The sequence below is a fragment of the Tachysurus fulvidraco genome, chromosome 2 (genome assembly GCF_022655615.1).
Source record: "Tachysurus fulvidraco isolate hzauxx_2018 chromosome 2, HZAU_PFXX_2.0, whole genome shotgun sequence".
Classification (NCBI taxonomy): domain Eukaryota; kingdom Metazoa; phylum Chordata; class Actinopteri; order Siluriformes; family Bagridae; genus Tachysurus; species Tachysurus fulvidraco.
Window position 1 is genome coordinate 18,396,514 of NC_062519.1, and position 15,138 is coordinate 18,411,651.

At 38.0% G+C, this 15,138-nt stretch overlaps 1 protein-coding gene and 1 long non-coding RNA gene across 10 annotated transcripts in view; one reads left to right on the forward strand and one right to left on the reverse strand.

Moving 5' to 3' along the window:
• Positions 1–15,138, forward strand: part of LOC113637029 — a 126,574-nt gene that overhangs the window by 98,189 nt on the left and 13,247 nt on the right. Inside the window, exons 4-8 of one of the 9 annotated variants that reach the window (XR_007140023.1) lie at positions 1,554–1,648; positions 10,703–10,832; positions 11,205–11,385; positions 11,481–11,633; positions 11,742–14,871. The exons of 6 other annotated variants lie outside the window; for them this stretch is intronic. This is a non-coding gene — a long non-coding RNA (uncharacterized LOC113637029). Of the gene's footprint in view, positions 1–1,553; positions 1,649–10,702; positions 10,833–10,893; positions 11,036–11,204; positions 11,386–11,480; positions 11,634–11,741; positions 14,872–15,138 lie in introns of those variants that run through there. 2 more of the 9 variants (XR_007140020.1, XR_007140024.1) reach the window with 2 other exon arrangements.
• On the reverse strand, positions 2,030–11,929 carry LOC113637028 (myosin heavy chain, fast skeletal muscle-like). Its single transcript, XM_047810479.1, has 39 exons — positions 11,729–11,929; positions 11,492–11,635; positions 11,235–11,391; positions 11,110–11,137; positions 10,901–11,009; positions 10,724–10,816; positions 10,467–10,530; positions 10,214–10,312; positions 10,022–10,125; positions 9,805–9,943; positions 9,584–9,702; positions 9,347–9,496; positions 9,080–9,250; positions 8,674–8,980; positions 8,337–8,416; positions 8,168–8,255; positions 7,937–8,054; positions 7,689–7,812; positions 7,343–7,479; positions 7,002–7,257; positions 6,659–6,901; positions 6,399–6,575; positions 6,158–6,303; positions 5,973–6,063; positions 5,498–5,887; positions 5,288–5,414; positions 5,087–5,205; positions 4,766–4,962; positions 4,478–4,661; positions 4,229–4,394; positions 4,026–4,150; positions 3,633–3,941; positions 3,337–3,540; positions 3,116–3,241; positions 2,865–3,035; positions 2,684–2,788; positions 2,512–2,607; positions 2,295–2,426; positions 2,030–2,143 (listed from the first exon to the last, which is right to left on the reverse strand). The coding sequence occupies exons 1-39, from the start codon at positions 11,927–11,929 to the stop codon at positions 2,123–2,125; spliced, it is 5,817 nt and encodes a 1,938-aa protein (XP_047666435.1). The 3' UTR covers positions 2,030–2,122.

The following is a 15,138-nucleotide window of genomic DNA, read 5'->3' on the forward strand; positions in this document are numbered from 1 at the left end:
TTCTAAAAGAACATTTTATATGAATATTTTTGGGGATGTGGTACCGATAATCTGACCGAGAGAGGTCTGTCTAGATTCAGGAAGCTTTGTTATTTAGACCTCTTCTAAAGGTGATATAAGATTAATGACAGTATCAAGCACTGCGTTAGTTCAGGCAGGCCACGTCGTCAAGCTGCATCAGCTGATAATCAGCTGTTCATGACACGCACCAATCCAGTTACAACATTTGTTATAAAGCTTCATCACGTATTAGTTTTTCTCTCTCTCTCTCACTCTCTCTCACTCTATACTTTATTTATTTATTTATTTATTCTTCTATTTATTTATTTATTTTCAAAACATGTAAGTGAGCATATTAATACCATCTATGATTAATGGCTCTGTTATACTGGGGGTCTATTCTATTTTCTAGTTGCTGCTCTCCCCGCTCTGTCCATGCATGCGCACGGATGGGCACGTGGATTTTTGCCAGAACAGAACCATACCTCCAACACTTACTGTATTGTAAGAAATAAAACCGCATAGTGTAAAAATAAGATGATGATGTTGAAGATCTTAATGAAGAAAAAGAAGTTTATTCCAGCATAGCAGTGACAAAGTACCTGACGTACTTTGGGTTCATCTGAGTCAATAAGAACCCAGAGCAAATCCTGCTCACATATTTTATACTATTTTCCTCTTTGTAGATTAAATGAGGTTCTGCTTTGAATGTGTATTGAGCATAAGAACCGAGTTTCTCCCAAATGGCTGGGTCACACGTTGTTATTTAGACAGATGTCTTTAAATGTTGATCACGGTCACGTATACCTTGTCTTGTTATTGTTACAATTGTCAAATAGTCCCTTTAAATAGTAATCGCGGTCACCGCGGTCACGCAGACCTTGGCTTGGTATTGTTACAGTTGTTATCAATCAAATGGTCACTTTAAATGGTAATCGTGCTCACGTAAAATCTTTGTTCGTGGTGATCCTTGATGTACTGCTGCCATTCCCATATTTATAATTGAATCAAGTTTATACGTTTAGAGTCCTAAACATATTACCTTATGATACTTAAACCTTTTTCGGTATGAGCTCTTTTAGATGTGTACCCTGGAGTGGAATTTGGGTGCAATTTCTGTAATTTCTTACTATGCTATCACCTAATAAATGCTCATTTGACAAAGTGGGCCTGACTGAAATTGCAGTTGGTCATACAGCAAGTTTTCTTGGTTCTAATTCTCTTTTAGAGATTTGGTGCATCACTGTATCAGTCTTTTTGGGTCATTCTTGGAAAGTTTGGTTATCCATGCCATTTCTCATCCATCCAAGAACATTCTCTGATGTGCTCAGTCTCAAAGCCATTCCTATATTATCTTATATGCATGATTTGTGTCATTGTTGTATTGGAATATGATCCAATATCATCGTCTTACCACAGGGATGGGATTGGCCACATGATGAGCAGTGCCTGGCTTCTTTTTGATTTAAGGCTTGGCATCCAGGTTAAATAGTTCAGTCTTGGTTTCTTTGAATCATAGATTTTAACTCCTTGTAACCTGTGATTCCTTGCAGTGCTTTGTGACAGTTCCAAGCAAGTCAAGTGCTTTAGTGAGGACTGTCTTATGCCTAGGAACACAACCATAAAGAACCCAACCAGGATTATAGAGGTAATATAAAGTGCAGGTCAGAATATTTTGATTGCACTTGATATATTGTTGTTGTTTTTTGTTGTTGTTGTTGTTTTGTTTTTGTTACACATTTTTAAGTTCAGAGAAACATGTATTTACCCTCCTCCAGATGGCGCTGTACCTGAGATTATGGAATAATCTACTCCTGTTCAATACTTTGGAAACTTTTCCAAAAATTCTTTATATATTTTTATAAATTCATTTCTTAGAGAGAGCAGTATGCAGTTTAGGAACAGTGCAGTCATATAACAGAATTTCTTTATATTATGTAGACGTCTGTGTTTTAAGATTTTTGCAGTGCTCTATTTCGAGTATTTCAATGAATTACTGCAGGAACTAAAAAAGAATCTAACTCCAAAGTTCATCATTTGTACAGAGTTTATTGAACCTATAGTTTAGTCAAAGACAAAAACAACTGCATATTATATGATTGTTTTGTCTTCTCTTCACCCTTTATTCAGCCACCTCTTTGACCTAAAAATAAGTGAACATGAGTTAAATGTCTATTTAAAAAATGTAGTAATTAGTATATGGTTATTAAATATTTTGTATGCTTCCGTCTAGGCTTTTAAGTATACAGAATGATATCATTTGAAAATTATATTTGAATGATCTAATGAAATACCTTTCCAGCATCTCTGCTCTTGACTCTCAGCTTGTTGACCTGGGACTCGGCAATGTCAGCACGTTCTTGAGCCTCCTCCATCTCGTGCTGCACTTTCCTGAGCCTGGACATGTGAGTGTTGGCCTGCTCCTCCTGTGATCAACATCATCATCCACTTCAGTGTTGTTGTTTTAAGTACAATATCAGCATGCATATCAGTGCATAGTGGCAAACTTACAGCTTCCTCAGCCTGTCTTTTGTAGGCCTTCACTTTCAGCTGCAGTTTGTCCACAAGGTCCTGCAGTCTGTTGACATTCTTCTTATCCTCCTCAGTCTGCAATAGTTGACATTTAAATAGGTTTTTCTTGGGTTAAATTTTTGGACTACATATTGTCAAGTATTCTTTGTACCTGGTAGGTGAGTTCCTTCACTCTTCTCTCATATTTACGGACTCCTTTAACGGATTCAGCACTACGTCTCTGCTCAGATTCAACCTCAGTCTCCAGTTCACGCACCTAAAAGAGATATTTCATTTGTAGAAGACCCTTATAGTTAAAAAATTTGCAAAAAATTTCAAAAACAGCAACAAACCCTAGATTCCAGTTTCTGGAGCTGCTTCTTTCCACCCTTCATGGCAAGGTTTTCAGCTTCATCCAAACGATGCTGCAGATCCTTGACGGTAACCTCAAGGTTTTTCTTCATCCTCTCCAGATGTGCACTGGTGTCCTGCTCTTTCTTCAGCTCTTCAGCCATCATGGCAGCCTGTTTCCCATGTCCAGAATTTAGTTTTTTGGTTAACTGTTATTCACAGTGGTACAATTTCAACTGAATTAAACACTCACGTCTGTGATGGCTTTCTTGGCCTTTTCTTCAGCATTTCTGGCCTCCTGGATGGTGTCATCCACCTCACTTTGGACCTGCACCAGATCAGCCTCGAGCTTCTTCTTGGTGTTGATCAAACTGGTATTCTTTCAAAAGGGGGGTAACAAGTTGCCATTACATCATTTTGTTACAAAATGTCAAAGATAAATCTAGGGGCATTGGCCAAAATAGCTAGTCATACTTGAGAGTGCAGCAGTGACACACGTTCACTTGCATCAACCAGCTCCTGTTCAGCCACTTTGCGGCCTCTTTCGGTCTGCTCCAGTGCAGCTCTCAGTTCCTCAATCTCTGCCAGCATCAGGTTATTCCTGCGCTCTACCATGGCCACTTGCTCCTTCATGTCTTCCTGTCCTCTGACAGCATCATCAAGGTGCAGTTGGGCATCCTAGTGTGAAAACGGGTATCTCTTTGAGTAGAACTATCATGGGAAACAATTGTAAACCTTTATTTAATACATGTTTAAAAGTTATGGTAGACCTTGAGCTGTCCTTGGACATTCCTGAGCTGTTTTTGGGCCTCAGCAGCCTGGCGGTTGGCATGGCTGAGTTGAATTTCCATTTCATTAAGATCTCCCTCCATCTTCTTCTTGACTCTCAAAGCATCATTCCTGCTCCTAACCTCAGAGTCAAGAGTGGTCTGCATGGACTCGATCACCCTCTGGCTGTTTCTCTTAATCTGCTCCATCTCCTCATCCTTCTCAGACAGTTTCCTGTCAATTTCGCTTTTAACCTGGTTGAGCTCAAGCTGGACACGAAGGATCTTGGACTCTTCATGTTCAAGTGTACCCTTGAAAAATATGTTGAATGTTGATTATTATAATCCAGATCCAGTTTAACTTTGTTTTAACTAGTTGTAATTATGGAAAGTTACCTCAGCTTCTTCAAGAGCAGTCTGGATTTCTGACTTTTCAGTTTCCACTGTCTTCTTTGCCTTCTCTAGCTCATGAATGGTCTTTCCAGTCTCTCCAATCTGTTCAGTCAGGTCAGAGATCTCCTCTACAGAAAAGAGACAATTTTTGTTTGTTTACATTTAAGGGTACACCAGATTTACATGTGAATTTCCTTTTAACATACGCTGGAGATTCTTATTTTCCCGTTTGAGTGTCTCCAGATGGTCAAGCGTTTCCTCATATGAGTTCTTCATCTTAAACAGCTCAGTGCTGAGAGAGCGAGCCTCTTTCTGAGCTCCTTCCAGTTCAGCCTGTCCTTCTTCATACTTCTGTTTCCATTCTGCCAAGACCTGAAAGTGTGAAAGACAGTTATGTTATGATAACTGTATGTCACATTGCTTAGGGCACCACTTTCAGGTGATAGATGCTAGACCTTATCAAAGTTCCTCTGCTTTTTGTCAAGACTGGCGGCCAGGGAATTGGCTCTCTCAACGTCGAGCATGAGGTCCTCCACCTCACCCTGCAGTCTCTGCTTGGTCTTCTCCAGAGAAGCACACTTTGAGTTAACAGCTTCAATGGATTCCTCTGCCTCTTGTAGACGCTGAGCAAGCTTTTTCCTATAGAGAGGTGAATCAGTAATATTTTGCAAATTTAGTTATGATGTGAAATTTTTTTTCTTTCAATCACAGCTGTTTGCCATTGTGTGTTTTTGTGATTTTACTTGGACTCCTCAAGCTCCTCTGTACGTTGAATGGCATCTGTCTCGTATTTGGTTCTCCACTGAGCCACTTCACTGTTGGCCTTAGACATTCCACGCTGAAGCTCAGCCTTGGCTTCCTGTTCTTCCTCAAACTGCTCTCTGAGCAGATCACAGTCATGACGGGCTGATTGGACAGCATGAGCCAGGGCATTCTTGGCCTAATAGTAACGTTTTATTATCAGTTTGCAAGTTTGATCATTCATTCTGATTGTTCTAAGCTCACTACCATGTGGACAATAACAGAGTTAACAGATTTGTTTCATTTGTTATTTTTTTATTTACCTTCACTTCCTCCTCAGTGATTCTCTTGAGTTCTTCAATCTGCTGAGTGTAAGCTTGTTTTCCTCTTGTGAGCTGGGAAACAAGTGCATCTTTCTCTTCCATTTGACGGCTAAGTTCCCCTGTCACCAAAAACAGTCACGTTAGGTTTGGGATAAACATCAATAATTTGACTGATTTTCAATACAGATTTAAAATAATCACCATTTTCAGTCTGAAGTCTTGCTTTCTGTGTGTTAATGTCGTTCAGTTGGCGAACATTCTCATCGTTCTTGGTCTTGAGTTCACTCAGTTGGTCCTCAAGGGTGCGGCACATCTTTTCTAGGTTAGCCTGAAGAATAATGGGGGAAATGTTTTGTAGTACTTTGTATCAGTGCACTTTATCTAATACTTTGGCTGCTAGAAGTAAAATACCTTTGATTTTGCCACAGCCTCCATGTTACTTGAAAGGTCATCTATCTCCATTTTGTATTCACTCTTTTCCTTCTCCAGCTTCTGCTTGACACGCTGAAGGTTGTCGATCTGTTCTCCAAGCTCTGCAACACTGTCAGCTTGTTTCTTGCGGAGGGCAGCAGCTGTGGCTTCATGCTGCAGAGTGGACTCTTCCAGATCACGGCGTAGTTTCTGGAACTCGGCCTCGCGCTTCTTGTTCATCTCAATCTGAGCAGCAGTGGCACCTCCAGCTTCCTCGAGCCTCTCACTGATCTCCTCAAGTTCCCTGGAGAGATCAGCTCTCTGCTTCTCAACTTTAGCCCGAGCTGCACGCTCAGCCTCAATTTCCTCCTCCAGCTCTTCAATTCGTGCCTAAGATGACAAAATGTTATTCTTGTCTGAATGAATGGCCTTGCCTGCACAGGTTACTCTAAATATGTATAAATCTCATTATTACCTGGAGCTCCTTGATCTTCTTTTGAAGTTGAGCACCCAGTGACTGTTCATCTTCAATCTTGCTCAGAAGTTGACTTATTTCAAAGTCCTTCCTATTTTGTTAAAACATGGATGAGAAAGCATGATCCAAATATTTTATCAAGCATTTTGTGTTTGTTTCTGTATTATTTCTTTAGACACGCTTACTTTTTGATCTTCTCTTCAGACTGCTGCTTGTCATTCTCAAGGTCCATTATGGACTCTTGGGCCAGTTTTAAGTCACCCTCAAGCTTTCTCTTGGCTCTCTCAAGGTCCATACGGAGTTTCTTTTCTTGTTCAAGCGAACCCTCAAGCTATGTATGTGGGAATGTTACATTTTAACACATTAATCTATAACAAACTTATTCAATATTTGTATATATTCATAAATAAACTATTCAAGTCTTACATCATCGACTTGTTGCTCAAGCTTGGTCTTTGATTTGGTCAGAGTGTTGACTTTGTCTTCTTCTGCCTGCAGATCATCCAGAGTCTGCTGGTGTGCCTCTTGGAGGGCTTTCTTCTCCTTAGTGAGCTTTGCAATGCTCTCATCCTGAGAGGCCATTTCCTCAGTGAGGTTCTTGACCTGTGAAAGAGCATTATAATAATAAGTTGTCTGTTTAAATGCTTATCATAAAACTAACATTTCTTCCTTTAATTAAATTCAACCTTGTTTTCAGTGGCATGTTTCTCCTTTTCCACTTTGGCCAAGGTGAGCTCTAGGTCATCAATGTCCTTCTTCAGCTCAGAGCACTCATCCTCCAGTTTCCTCTTCTTGGCAGTCAACTCGGCATTGATTTCCTCCTCGTCCTCCAGTCTCTCATTTGTCTCTTTAAGCTTGGCTTCAAGTTGGATCTTGCTCTTGATAAGCCCCTCACACCTTTCCTCTGCGTCTGAAAGGCTCTCGCTTTCCTGTTATTTTAATTAATTTAATGATTTAATTCATATATCTGTTTATTTATTTATCTATGTATTTATTTTTTAATTGACCAAAACTGTTCAAAATACTTACAGAAGCAACTTGAAGTTGCAGGTCATTTTTCTCCTGTAGCAGAGACACCATTTTCTCCTCAAGATCCTTTTTCTTGGCGAGTGCCTTTGTCAAATCCTCCTTCATTTTCTCATAGTTCTCCTTCATTGCAGCCATTTCCTTCTCAGTCTCTGCGGTCTTGAGAAGAGGCTTGATCTTGAAGTAGAGCTTCATCCATGGCCAGTGTTTCACGTTCATGAATGAGCGGATGTTGTATTGGATGGAATAGATGGATTCCCTGGAATTTGAGTTCAATGTCATTTTTATAAAGTGTGTCTTTATTAATGTGAATGCAAAAATCATTTTAATAAAACTGTATATACCTCCTCTCCATCATCTTGACAAACTCCCTCCTCATGAGGTAGCCACGACACAAAGCCTGAGTCATGGTCACCAGACTTGCGAGTTTTTCATCTCGCATCTCCTCAAGAGTACCCAACAGACCGGCTTTGAAGAACACCTGAATTATCAGGAAGAATGAAAAAATATATCAGAGAAAATACAGCAATGTTTATGGCTAATGACCTTTATAATTGATCTGTTATAATTTGTACTAGGTCTTGTATAATTTAAATGTTAATTTGCATTGCAATGTTGAGTTGCATTTTTTTGGTTCAAAAGTCATTTCATTACCAAAATTAATTCATTAGTTCTTACAAAACTACACACCTTGGTGTGTCCAAACTTGTACTGTGTATGATCCACATCAATAGAGCCTAAGAGTTTCTCTGAAGCTTTCTTGTTGTCAATGAACTGTCCCTCTGGGATGACACTGGCATTCAAGACTTTGTATCTGAAAGTTTTTCGAAATGCATAATGTACCCACATTTTCATTTCTTCCACGAAAATGTATATAAACAAAAGTTATATTCAGTTGTTCTACCATTAATATAAATATTTTTTGTAATTCCAATCACCTCTGCTTGAAGTCACCATAGAGGATCCTGCTGGGGAATCCCTTTCTACAGATTCTGATACCCTCTAGCACACCATTACACCTCAACTGGTGGATGACCAGGAAATTCTCCATCAGACCTATCATGTCCAATGTCATGGTACAATATTAGTACCAGGTTTTACAGTCAAAGACATAAGTAAGATTAGTAATTTATTTATTACTTAAAAATTTACAAAGTAAGGATACCCACCAGGTGTCTTAGACTCATTGGGAATCAAGCAACGCACAAAGTGAGGATGAGTGCTCCTCAAGTTGGTCATCAGCTTGCCCAAGTTCTCCTGTAGAAGTCCCACATGACAAACATGTTAATACATAATTTACACGCTGTGTAATCACAACCAATTAGCTGGGGTACTTACCCTAAAAAGAGCAGACACTGTCTGGAAGGAACCACCCTTCTTCTTGCCACCTTTCTTTCCACCGCCACCACTAGCATCAGCTGCACATTACAGAGTTACAGTGTAATGTGTAACAGAGTTATAGGAGTGTTTTAGGTTGATTGTGTCACAGAGTTACACATTACAGAGTTGCAGTTAATTGATTGCATTCTTTTGCTTTATATATTTAAATCTCTTATCACCCCTCACACTGCATCTTGCACCTGCTACCAGCACTGCTTGACTGGGCCTACCATCTCTTAAACTAAATAAAAGTTAATAGAGAAAACTTTTAAAATATATCAGCTATTAAACTTACCATCACCAGCAGCATGACCAGCATACAGGAAGGACAGCAGTTTGTTTGAAGACTTCTGGTACAGCTGCACAACAGAGTCGTTCAGTGGATCCTTGTTCTTGTCCAACCAGCCAGAAATGTTGTAGTCCACAGTGCCGGCATAGTGCACCAGGGAGAAGTGGGCCTCAGATTTGCCTTTGGCAGGCTTTGGCTTTTGGAAGGCATTGCATTTGCCAAGGTGCTGGTCATGCAGTTTGTTCTTAAAAGAGGTGTCTGTAGCCTTGGGGAACATGCACTCCTCTTCGAGAATGGAGAAGATACCCATTGGCTGTTGGCAACATTTATTTTTGTTACGTATTCAGATGACAAGTATGACAGATTGGATAGTTAGCATTTGTTTTTAATGTACCTCACTGAAATAATTTACCTTCTCAATAAGCTCAATGCAGGAAGCCAAGTCCATACCAAAGTCAATGAACTCCCACTCAATGCCTTCTTTCTTGTACTCCTCTTGTTCCAGCACGAACATGTGGTGGTTAAAAAACTGTTGCAGTTTCTCATTTGTGAAGTTAATGCAGAGCTGCTCCAAGCTGTTGAACTAATGTAGTAAATCAGTATGTTAAACACTATTGCATTATTGCAACAAAAAACAACAACTGTAGAACATGCATCATAAAGAATAACACTTATTTACATCAAAGATCTCAAATCCAGCGATGTCCAGCACACCAATGAAGGACTGTCTTTGTTGCTTTGTGTCCAGCATCTCATTGATACGAATGACCATCCACAAGAACATTTTCTCATAGATGGACTTGCAGAGGGCCATTGTGTTATTGTAAACCTAAAAATATTATACATGGAGGTTTAGTCATTTGGTCATAACTTAAATCTTTATTCTGTCTTTTCATGCTGAATAATGACACACTACCTGAGGAACAGTCTGGCCTTTGGTCACAAACTCATTTCCGACTTTCACTCTGGGGTAGCACAAAGCTTTCAGCATGTCAGCTGAGTTCAGGCCCAGAAGGTAGGCGATTTTATCAGCGACTGATTAAAAGTGAAAAAGATTGTCTTGATAATTAGGAATGTTATACATACAGTACTTTATATATTGACAGACTAGGGACATCTGGGTAATGTTATATGTACCCTCAGTGCCATCAGGTTCAGCCTGCTCCTCCCTCTGCTTCTGCTTGAACTTCATGTTACCATGATGCATCACAGCACCAGTCAGCTTGAAGATGTTAAATTTCTCATCAGCGCTGAAACCAAGGATGTCAATGGCCGTCTGTATGATGACAAGTACAGATTAGCCAAAAAAACATTACTCTTGTGAAATTAGAACAATTAATTAATTTCTTCTTACATCTGTGGCAATGAACTCCTCCACATCATTGATGCTCTTGACAGTGATTTCACCCATACTGACCATAGGGTAATCATAGGGGTTGGTGGTGATGAGCAGGGCCTCTGTAAAATGTAATGTTTTACATGCAAATTTGTTCTTCAAACTAATTCAATAGTATCTTGGAAAACATTGTCTACATAGATTTCCTACCAAGCAGCTCTGGTTTGTGTCCAGTCATGAGCTGATAGAAAATGTGGTAGCTTCTTTCAGCAGATAGCTGGAAAGTGACTCTTGACTTTTCCAGCAGATCTGTTAAAAAAGTTATTATGTTAAGCAGTGTTTCACATTTATTATATAAACCCTTAAATGTGTAATCACGTCAGATAGTAGTAAGGTAACTAACACTTTCTTTGCCATGTTATTTCAGCCTCATTTCATACATATTCAGGATGCTAATACTTACATGTTTCAATATCAGCTGAGGCCAGCTTGCCAGTTTGGCCAAAGTGAATTCTGATGAATTTACCCTGTACATTTAACAAAAAACACATGAGTTTGTTTGTGTGTGTGTGTGTGTGTGTGTGTGTGTGTGTGTGTGTGTGTGTGTGTGTGTGTGTGTGTGTGTGTGTGTGTGTGTGTGTGTGTGTGTGTGTGTGATTTTTCATATGTGTGTTCATGTGTGATTTTTCCTCCATGTAGTTTATATATGCTTCTACTTACAAAACGAGAGGAGTTGTCATTTCTCACGGTCTTGGCATTACCATAAGCCTCCAGCAAGGGGTTTGCTGCAACAATTTGGTCTTCCAGCGACCCCTAGTGAGGATGGCAGGTATTTTATTGAGAAGTCTGAGGTCTGATTCTCTTATAAATCAGTACATACTTTACATATCTATTTACCTGCATTTTGCCAGCAACAGGCTCTGACTTTTTTCCAGTCATGCCAACCATTGCAAAGTACTGAATGACACGTTTTGTGTTTACAGTCTTTCCTGCACCAGATTCTCCACTGGGAGTGGAACAGATGAACACATTGTAAATTATCTTTCAATACGAGTATTAGTCTTCGTATCAATCTTGCAGAATTTAAATTCAAGATTTTAACTTACGTAATCAGGACTGACTGGTTCTCACGATCTAAAGGTGTAAAACATTTTATTATACATTTTGTATTCAGTTTTTTGGTGTACGACTATTCATACAGGTGCAGAAAGAAATATGAGCAGTGTCATACCAGTGAGCATGAACTGATAGGCATTATCAGAGATGGAGAAGATGTGAGGTGGGGCTTCAATCCTCTTCTTTCCTCTGTATCCAGAAACAACTTTTTCATCATACACTGGGAGCCACTTGTACGGGTTCACAGTAACGCAGAACAACCCAGAGTAGGTCTAAAGGAGAGTCAAATTAAATTAAAATGTTTTTTTTTCATTATTTATTCATTCAGCACACTCTCTCTCTTATGATTTTTATATTCTAGGTGATTCTTACATAGATCATCCATGCTGCATAACGCTCTTTGAGGTTAAATAGCACAGCAGGTTCATTGAGATGGGTCATCATGGCCATGTCCTCAATTTTGTCATACTTTGGAGGATTCATTGGAAAGATTTCATCTTCCTTAACTGTGACGGTCTGTAAAACAGCAGTGATAGAACACATTATAATGCTTTGTCATGTTGGGAATTTTTCTATACTAATAGATGTGTTAGTTATTTTTTCACTCACTTTTCCACAATAGGTTTCGACAGTGGCTTTGCCACCCTCTTTACTTTTCAAGGTACCTTTGAGGTACATCTCAGCTGCATCGACCACAAAGTATGCTGTTTTGGCTTCAAAAGGTTTGTTCTGAGCCTCAATCCTTTCCTTTTCCGGCTTCCGGAGGTAGATGGCCGCTGGGCCGAAACACTCCATTTCCCCATCTCCCATGGTGGTGTGTTACTGTGGAGTTAATTAACATGGACATGCCTTATTTTATTACTTAGAATGAAGCCACATAATTGTTTTATAACAATAACAATTTTTTATGTCAAATATGTACATACCTGTTGGTAAGTTTATGTTGGGGTCAACAACAAATTACTATTTATTTATTTAAAAATTTGCTTATTTATTTATGTGTGTGTGTGTGTGTGTTTGTTTGATTATTTATTTAATTGTATTTCAATTTTTGATGTTTTAGAAAAATTCACAAATTTAATTTTAATTAAATTTAATTTAATTTAATTAATTAATTAATGACAGCCTGGCTGTTTGGATATGGTCGGTATAGACAGGGTAAACAAATCCACATTTAACATGTTTTAAAGTTCATACATACACAATTAGCATTGTACCTTATTTGATAACAAGAGGAGAACTTGGCTGGCAAATTGTGAACACTGGAAGAAAAAGTAAAGATGAGTTTAGACATACATTTGTAAACACGATCAAATTCAGCATCTTAGAAATCCAACATTATACAAATATAATTCTCAAACATGAGACACCAGCACTGAGCTGGATATTTTCTCACCGAGGCAGGGTGCTTCAGGTTCCTTCAGTCCTTGGCGTTGCCGGTTATATAGCAGCATTACCGTTCACTCAGCAGAATTGTCTAGCTATATATGGCTACATAGCATTACTTAATATAATGTATGTTTGTGTTATATATAACACTATTAAGGACTTGTCTTGATGGCAAGTGCTGGTGTTTCTTAGAAAGATTCCTTCTAATCTTCCTTATAAGATCTTTTTTTTTACTATATACATTAAATTATCATCTAAGCATTTCTTATTTCTTCTATTAACAATTTCTTCTATTAACATCTAAGCATTTCTTATGCAAAGTTATTCAGTTATGCCTATTCAAATTTGTGTAAATATTCAGACACATTGTCTATTGAGTATCCTCTAAATATCCTTTAAAAACATATTTATACTACTTTTAAATTAATCAAATTTAAAAGTTTAATGGAGTTTATGAATTATTTTTTTAGTGCTTCCTGTCTCTTCACTCAAATGAAATCGGATGTGGAGGAAAAACTCTGTTCCCACTGGTGTTGAGTTTCAGATATTCTGAAAATACATACAATTTCATTTGCGTGAAGAGATGGGAAGCATTGACCCAAATAAAATGGAATTGAATAGCACATTGTCATTTTTTATAATAATTATTTATGATAAAATCTCTTGAGATGCATGACATTCATCTAAAGATACTGCAGATACTGACATGACTTGGATACATGATAACATTTACTGGATCTAACATTTAGCGCTCTTTAAGTGCCAGCAGAGTATCAAATTAAAATGGAACAAATTTTAGTCTAAGATTGATTACTAGTAGCTGACCATAAGAAAGATAATATGTTTTGGCAATTTTACAAGCAAGTGAAATTTAGAAGTAATAAGTTTTGATTTGTCAAAATGAAATACTGAATCTGAATTATTACAATTAGAATGTTTCTATTACGATTAAATGCAAATATAGGAACAAGCTAGCTGTCTGGTTTTGGCCTCAGAGATGTTGTAGTGCAGTATATTAATGTTTATAAGTGTAATGAGATTAAACATGAGACATAGCTGCTGTAATTTTGGAAGTGTCTCCTTGTTTATTTTAATTAAGTATTAAAATGTGAAAGTTATTATTATTTAAGTTGATGCAAATCCTTAAGTACGGCGTTTTTGGATAAATGAACATAAATTCATGTTACATTAAAAAAACGCATCAATCTTAGTCCCAGTTCCAGACAGTTTACACATGTTGGCGTTTACAATCAATATATTCATAATTCTGATGTAATTATTTAATAGAAAATAAAGTGACAGCACATGCCAGGTCTCCTGAGAGAGAAGGAACTTTTATTGTCTTGCATGACATTTTTATTTTGTGTTAGCAAAAATCGTTCATGTTTCTAAGCAACTGTTCTGGAAAATAGACCTCTCCAATTGTGGTGCTGTGTTACATGTTCACACTGACTATTTCTGAAGGCTTTGAATTTGCAAGTGTGCATACAGTTCATATTCTCAGTCGTTGTGCTTATAGTGGGATGTTTTCGATTCTTACCTGAAGTTCACTGAGACTTTAGACATTTGTCTCCAGTTGTAAACTGTTTGAATATATTTGTGAGTGTGGGGTTCATACTGTGAGATACTGAGAGGTGAATGTGTGAAAATCAGGAATTGTCAAATAATCTCCATTGTGTATCCAGTGCAACGTGTCATTCCCTGGCCTGGTTTATCAGTTTTGCTTTAAAAGTGCACAATTTCAGTGTTAAAATTTAAGACATCACAAGTCTCGTTTAGTATTCTTTGCTTTTTGGAAATTCTAAAATCTGATTTTCAATTTGTATTTCTTGCTAATGAGCAAGCCAGACAGTGTGAGGAAAAACTCCCTCATTGACATCATCTCATTGACACTAGAGTGTGTGAGTGTCAGTTTTTTTTTTTTTTTTGTATGTGTGTATTATATTGTCATGTGCAGTTGTATAACTAGAAGCTTTTGAGAAATTTATGAGAATTAGCATCAGTGTAATAAATCATTGATGGACCATCAGTTCCATCTCCTCATCTTTCTCATCCAGTTTCCTGTCAGTCTCACTTTACCTGGTTGAGCTGAAGAAAGGGTTGGTTGGTTGGTTCATGTTCAAGCGTACTCAGTACTCTTGCATCATGTTGAACAATATAATGCAGATCCAGTTTTAAATTATTTCTGCAGCTACACATAGTTACCTTAGCTTCCTCAAGAGCAGTCTGTGTTACTGATTTCTTGTTTTCCACTTTACCTTTGTCTTTGTTTGCCTTCTCTAGCTCATGGATGGTCTTTCCATCCTGCTTGTGTGCCTCTTGAAGGGCTTTTGAAGGACGTTCTCCTAGATTGCGCTCATCCTGTGAGCCCATATGATTATTATAAAATAAATACAAAAATAATTGATATTACCGATTTCAAATAGAAAATATGCACAGCTGGCTTTGGAGTAGCATTATTAGAGTTTCTATCTTTTCACCATCTTTTCCTTAAGTTCTTTCTTCTTGGTCAGTGCCTTTGCCTTCATTTTTTTAATTTTTTTCATTTCATTTTTTTCAGGCAAAGATTTATCATGTTTCACATTTATGAATTAGCAGATGAATCTGACCTTAAAATCTGTTGATGTTAC